The sequence below is a fragment of the Octopus bimaculoides genome, chromosome 2 (genome assembly GCF_001194135.2).
Source record: "Octopus bimaculoides isolate UCB-OBI-ISO-001 chromosome 2, ASM119413v2, whole genome shotgun sequence".
Lineage (NCBI taxonomy): Eukaryota > Metazoa > Mollusca > Cephalopoda > Octopoda > Octopodidae > Octopus > Octopus bimaculoides.
The window spans coordinates 123,063,817-123,071,230 of NC_068982.1; the positions used below are offsets into that span (position 1 = coordinate 123,063,817).

At 34.2% G+C, this 7,414-nt stretch overlaps 1 protein-coding gene across 1 annotated transcript in view; it reads left to right on the top strand.

Moving 5' to 3' along the window:
* Window positions 1-357: 357 nt before the first annotated feature.
* The window catches only part of LOC106871078 (protein FAM102A), a 213,295-nt gene continuing 206,238 nt past the window's right edge, over window positions 358-7,414 (top strand). Inside the window, exon 1 of the mRNA XM_052965569.1 lies at window positions 358-1,746. Coding sequence (XP_052821529.1) covers window positions 1,598-1,746 — 149 coding nt within the window. The 5' untranslated portion in view covers window positions 358-1,597. The remainder of the gene's footprint in view (window positions 1,747-7,414) is intronic.

Genomic DNA, 7,414 nt, shown 5'->3' on the forward strand with positions numbered 1-7,414 from the left:
ACATGAATGTGTCGCTTATGACGTTAAGAAAATCCCTTTGATGATCAAACTAAATCTTGTTTTGCTTTTCTTTCTCTTTTAAATATATATCCTCTTTACGTTTATATTAAAAGTTCAGTCTTTTCAACACACAGGTGTATGTGTATATATATATATATATATATAGAGAGAGAGAGAGAGAGAGTAGTTTACTTACTACAGTAATTAAAATAAATTGTATAGGGTACACTAGAAAACTAAACGACGAATCATAAATAAATATATTTATTTTTTACAGCCCAAAATAAAATAAAATAAGATAAAAGTAAAAAATAAAGAGTGAGTAGAGTCGACTTATTCTCACCCCCTTTCCTCTTGTATCTTTATTCAACTCTTTCCACCAAGCTGCGTGTACACACATTAAATGCACTCGTAATATTTCTCCCTTGTTCTTAATGTATCTGATTCGCTGAGGATTTCCGAACCGTGGTGGTAATATATGACTTGAACTAGATTTTTTTTATTGGGTTTTATTTCCCCCGCTGTTCTGCTCTTTGTTTCGTTCTGAGGCCTCATATATATTTTGGTGTACGATAGGCGGATACTTATACATGTAAATATTGTATGTGCGTGCGTGTATGCATGTATGAATAGATAACTGTAGATTTCTTTCTGTGCCTGTGTGTATCCCTGCTTTATCAACATAACGTTAAGCTCACGACTGACAGAAGTATAAAAATATATATATATATATATATATATATATATATATATATAAAATACGAGCAACAACATAATTCTAAAGAGTAGATTTTTTTTATATTACGTCACGTCTTCTGCCAGACTCATTTGAGACAGTATAAAAGCTCGGTGTCATTACCATTTTATTTAAAATCTAACCAAAACCTGTTTCTAGTTATATTGGTTCGTCAACAAGCTATGCCACATACGTTTGTAAAGTTGCATTTTCTTTCTTTTACAATTGCTCCTTGTTGCGTGCCTTGACTTCTAAAATTTTCACACTGAAACTTATCACGAACATATATACATCAAGAAGAATTCATGTTAAAATCCTATTCTGTACGCTAAAGTTTAACTGTAACATAGCTTATCAGTTCCCTGCATGTATATAATGTATGTAAATTTAACGAGATAGTAAACCTACTCACAATTTTCTCCGTCGCTGACGTAAATTGTGATTTGAAGCTATCTTGTTTATCTGTTCTCTAAGCGATGGAATCGTCGGCATTGTTATGTAAAGACGACCTCTGCTATTGGAGAGCAGACTTGCCGAGGATTACAGGTGATCATTACCAACTAGAAGACGGACAGCAGCTTCAGGGTCTTTTGCCTATCACAGTTAATACTTGTAATAATATGCTGTGATTTTGCTGCTCGTCATTTTTGTCTTCAGTTTTCCAATACAGTTGTCTTTCTCTATCAGAACAGGCAACACAGTCACTAAACGTATTATTATCCCTTTATAAACATATATACCCACACCCTCCTTTTTTTAATATATACATATAAACATACAAACACCTATTCTTACATACGGACAAATAACTGACACCTTGAAGACCTGTCCTTTCTTTACAAAGGATCGGTCATTGCTGAAATGGTGTCTTTTATGAGTAAAAAGAAACGTTATAAGTTCAACGTGAATTTTACACTGGACGAACTTTCTTCCGTGCCATTTGTCAGCGGAATTTTGTTTGCTAAAGTGCGGCTACTCGATGGAGGAAATTACACACATTTGTCGTCAAGGTATGTATTTCTTGTATTTTTATTTTTTTAATTGATTCTCTAAAAATTCATTTATTTATGACGTTTTACTAGATTTTATAGTGTTACTATTATTTGTCTTTTAATCTCCTTAATTATTGCCTTTTTTTTTTCTTCTCTCGTAATATCGGAAATGTTGGTTTTCGATATAGAAAAATTAAACAAAAAAAATGTATACGAGCGCATCAACTATTATTCAGAAACCCATAAGTTGCTATTATTGTGAAAACACCGAATTATAAACTATATAGGAGACAAATTGTCTGCGTGTATAATCTCACAAAACACGTTAATTTGCTATTCATGTGTGTAAAGGTAGCAAGAGGAAGAATCTTTATTGAATCCGCAAGTTCTGTCAGTGTTGATGCCGGTTTGACACTCCACATCACTAATTATAAACATAGGATGATCGTCCACTATTCCACGTCAATGTAAGTGGATCGTGATACTTGAGCTAGCACCTGTTTATAACTAACAGTATTTAAGAGACGGGATACTTCTTTAGGGGCAAGCCAACCCTGACCGAGCAAACCTATACTCCCAGGCGTCTCAGTCGTGAGCATCACGCTATTTTTACCCAAGCGTAGTGTATTTAGGACTACATTAACTGACGGATTGCCTTTATTAAAGATGGTAGGGTGTGAAATAGATGTTCTGCTGAGATTTCTAGGAAGTCCAGTGACCCATTAGAGGCCTCTTTCTTGACACGAGCTGGGATAATTTCTTCTAAAGGGTGCAACGAAATATTTTCTCCACCAATGCTTTCAACGTCACAAAGAAAATAATATGCTTACTCATAGATATTATTATCTAATAGATATAGTCATATCCATTTCCACGCCCCTACTATATTTTCAGTCCATCTTTTTCAAAGACAACGGAAAGTCATACATCGGTGATCTGCGTGTGACATTCCTTAATTTTCTCTAAGAACTTTTTGAAGTTTATTTTTCTTATTCATGGGTTAGTATTGCAAATTCGACTGTTTTGCAGTATTCATCACCTTTGAAAATTCATTGTTCTTTATATATTACTCATATTAACACCTGCTATATAACAGGAAACTCCCTGATTAAAAAGAAAAAGACCAGAAGTTACATATAATAAACCTTTTATTTATCAGCATCATCTGCTGTAGTTGGTTTACCTACTTTTCTCCTATCTTGAATTAAATCACAGACGAATATTTATCATGAATTTCTAGTTTAGATTATTTAACTTAACAGCAGGTAATAATTTCCTGACTCACGTGTATATGCATTTCTAAATTTCTTCATTGTAGTAATCGAACCGGTTATTATTGGCTGCATATTTTGTAAACATGGGTCACTTTAGTGAACAAAAGTTGACGCAAAAGGCAAACCATATTTTACATAAAGCATTTAGCTAGCATTATCACATCAATTTGAAACAAAATCATGAAACTTTTAACCAATTTATCATTTCTAAGGAACTTATCACTTGAGTTTCGAATCTGAACCTATAATATTGTGTAAGCGCGTAACTCTGGATATTTGATTTTTAAGGATGCATACAAGGGGGTGGTTGTAGGCACGTGTAAAATGTATATATACATACGTGTACATTTTTGCTGACATGTATATACATGCATATTTAGCTCAAGGCGTATGCTAATTAAGCAGTTGTACGCTTTCATATACATTAAAGCATGTACTGTTATATACTACGTGTGTGCATTATTTACTGAACTGACATATTTTTTTTTTACGTATGTGGTTTAGAGATTGTACTTCAATCCCGCACAATTTAATTTAGTAACTGTTAATATCTCTGTTCTCTCATTTGTTTAATAAATTAAGGTGTATGATATATTAACATATTCCATGTTAACATTTTGGAATCAGTCAGCTGATCATTTTTCGACTTTTTCCTCCATTGCATTCGTTTAGTTTCATCGCCTTAGTTCAGCTTTAATTGATATAATTTAATTGCAAATAATCTTAAATCATGCAAGAATTTCCCCTGAAAGATATTAAAAATAAAGCCTTGTTTGTTTTCGATTATTTTTCGATTTGTTCATAAAAAAAAAGTTGTTTCGACTATTGTCTGTAAAGTAGATGTAACAAAGCTATTAGAATATATTCTTAATTAGTATGTAGTCTATCCCTAAAGCACTTTAATCTCTTGACCCCATTCAGTGGTGGAGCAATAGGTAGATTAACCATCGTGAGAATGATACAAACCATCCAACTTGTTGATATATTGTGCACTACATAACGGGAGCACCTTTGCTTGTAGTGCCTGACGAAAGAAATGACTTTTACAGGAGCGCTTTTGTAAATATTTGGATGATGGGTAAACATTAGAAACTACTAGTCCTAGTCACAACATGCAGTATATGAATGACACAAAGGTGTTTTAGAGAAATGAATAGAACTTCACACATACATTCTAGTGTGTGTGTGCGCAAACCAAATGTGCTTCTTTATTTCTTCCTGTAGTTTGAGGTGGAAGCTCATTCGAAGTGGCATTAAAGTTCTAGTTAATCTATTAGTTTGATGAATCAAGAGTTGTTTTATGTCGGGATAGTTAGAGCGTGGATTAAAATGCCCTAGGTGTTATGATCGTCTAGATATTGAGTTAAAATCCCGCCGATATCTGTTTTACCTTTGATTTTTCTTAAGTCAGAAGCAACCATGGACTAATGTTAATTTAGTCGACTATATTTCTTTCAAGAAAAAAAGAAAAAGGCCGTGTGCCTATGTTAGCATCAATCTTAGCCATAAACATATTAGCTTTCTGGATTGTTTTTTATATGGAAGTTTCCAAAATTAACGTCTATAAGTATCGCGTAATGTTAATTAGTATAAAGAAGTTTTAACTGCAAGAAGCTTCATTATATAGATCAAATAACAATACAGAGGAATTATGAAAGCCACGCTGGACTCAAAACTTCCTGCCCTGGTTAGCAGCATTGGCTATAATTACCATTATACTGTTTAGTGTTTAGATTTCCCTTTTGTAATTCAATGTAAGAAGATACTCTAGCTTTTTTTCATTGTCCTGTAATTTAATGTGAGACAAACCATCTGGAGTATCGCTAGTTAATTTTATAACTGATCTAGTGTGGACAGCTCATTACTTCCACTAATTTTGCAGCGTGTAGTAATTTATATTTCCTTGTACAGTAATTTAGCGTGGAGTTAAAGGTCTCTCTAATATATAAATCCAAAAAGAAATTATTATTTCCTTTATACTTGACGACGTTCATCAGCCCTGTCAGATTATTATTTTTTTAAAATTTTGCCTGGAGAGAAAGAGCAGAGCCTTTGACTTCGAAGGCCAACCCTGCCTTTTGAGATTGATGCTTGCAGGAAAAATGTGCATTCTAAGTGGATTGTCAAAGGCACATAATACTTATAAAAAAAAAAAAAGAAACCAGAAAGTGGGAATAAATGTATGTAAATTTTATCACCTTTGAAATTTCATTCAGTAGACCAGCACTGACAATAAAGAATACTTTTTGTCCTTCTTCAAATTAGAAATGTGACATCTTTTTTATTACTTAAGTCAATGTACATTTACGTAAATAGAACCAAACAGTAGATAAACTGGTTGGATTTATGGAGGTCATCCAATGAAAAGAAAAATCCCTCATCTCCAACAAATGGTTCAAATGTCTTAATTTCTTAGATAAGAAAGTGATAAAGCTCCTTCTTGAGTCAAGAGGCCAGTTTCCCAGTTTCTGTGGTATAAATATATATTTCCCCTGGATGAATCACTAGTCTATTGCAGGATTACTCATTTTTGCCAGCTAAGCGGACTGGAGCAACGTGAAATGAAGTGTTTTGCTCAAGAACACTATACATTGCTCAGTTCAGGAATCAAAACCAAAATCTTACAATCATAGTCCAACACCCTAACTACTAATCCATGTACTTCCTCTTAATTTCTTGGACCTGCCCAACATTTCTAGGATGGAAACAGCTATCATCATCATCATCATCATCATCATCGTTTAACGTCCGCTTTCCATGCTAGCATGGGTTGGACGATTTGACTGAGGACTGGTGAACCAGATGGCTACACCAGGCTCCAATCTGATTTGGCAGAGTTTCTACAGCTGGATGCCCTTCCTAATGCCAACCACTCTGAGAGTGTAGTGGGTGCTTTTATGTGCCACCGGCACGGAGGCCAGTCAGGCGGTACTGGCAACGACCACGCGCAAAATGGTGTATTTTACGTGCCACCTGCACAGGAGCCAGTCCAGCGGCACTGGCAACGATCTCGCTCAAATGTCTTTACACGTGCCACTGGCACAAGTGCCAGGATGGCGACGCTGGGCACAGGTGCCATCATGATTTCGCTTTCACTTGCCCCAACAGGTCTTCGCAAGCCAAGTTTAGTGTCCAATGAAGGAGACAACGTTGGCATGGGTGCCAGTCGTCGAATTTAGTTCGATTTTGATTTTACTTGCCTCAACAGGTCTTCGCAAGCTATATATTATCTATATATGATACAGGATGAAAACAGCTATATATTATCTAAAATGGGAAATTTTTGTAGTATCATTAAAAAATAAATAAATGGAACCTGAGAAAATAAATATATCTTGAACCCCGGTTAGTTTGACATCATACAGAAAACCAATGTCATAACTTTTCTGTTACTTCTAAAACTTGAGTTGTATAAATAAACACAGGCATTGTGGTAAAAAGTTTGCTTCTCAACCACATGGTTCTGGTTTCAGTCTCAATATGTGACACCTTGGGCAAGTCTTCTGCTATAGCAGAAACCTTGAGAGTGGATTTCATAGATGGAAAGTGAAATAAGTCCATTGTATGTGTGTGTGTGTGTGTGTGTGTGTGTGTGTGTGTTTGTTCCCCACTGGTGCTTGAAAACCATGTTGGTTTGTTTACACCCCTATAATTTGGTGGTTTGGTAAAAGTGACTGCTAGAATAATTATCAGGCTTAAAAATATATACTGGGGTTGATTAATTTGACTAAACCATTCAAGATGGTGCCCCAGTATGACTGCAGTCCAGTGACTGAAAGGTTTAAAAGATAAATAAAAACATGGCTTTCAAATTTTTTTATCTGTATCTGTAAGACCTCTCTTCACAGTTTGGTTAGCTGCATTAGCTGAATGACTAAAGTGTCAGCTTAATAATTAAAAAAGTTGTGTGTTTGTCTCCTCTTATTGTTACATATTAAGAATAATTTACTAGCATACCATTTATTTGGATGTAGAGCAATTATGAAGAAAGCTATTAATTTAGTGGTAAATTAAATTGAAAATTAGATGAATAGTTTGAGACTGTAGTCTCAAGGTTATATTTTCTCAACTAAGTATGGAGTAGAAGCTTCATATTTTCATATTTTTAATGTATATTATGGGTTTATTTTTTATAATGTAACATTAATTTTCATGCTAGTTTCACTTAATAATTGTAAATGAAAATTATTAACACAGGCTGGAAAAGTATAACAAAACTGAGAAAACAAAGGTAAAAAAAAGAATTCTTTAATGATATTTACTCAAAAGTGGCTGGAGTTTTAAATTTATTTAGAGTATTTTACCCTATTGTAGATACTGTATATTTTTAGGTTGAGGAAGAAATACACAATTCTGAGTTCAAGTCCTGTTGAAGTCAACTTTGTATTTCATTCTTAAAGATATATATATAT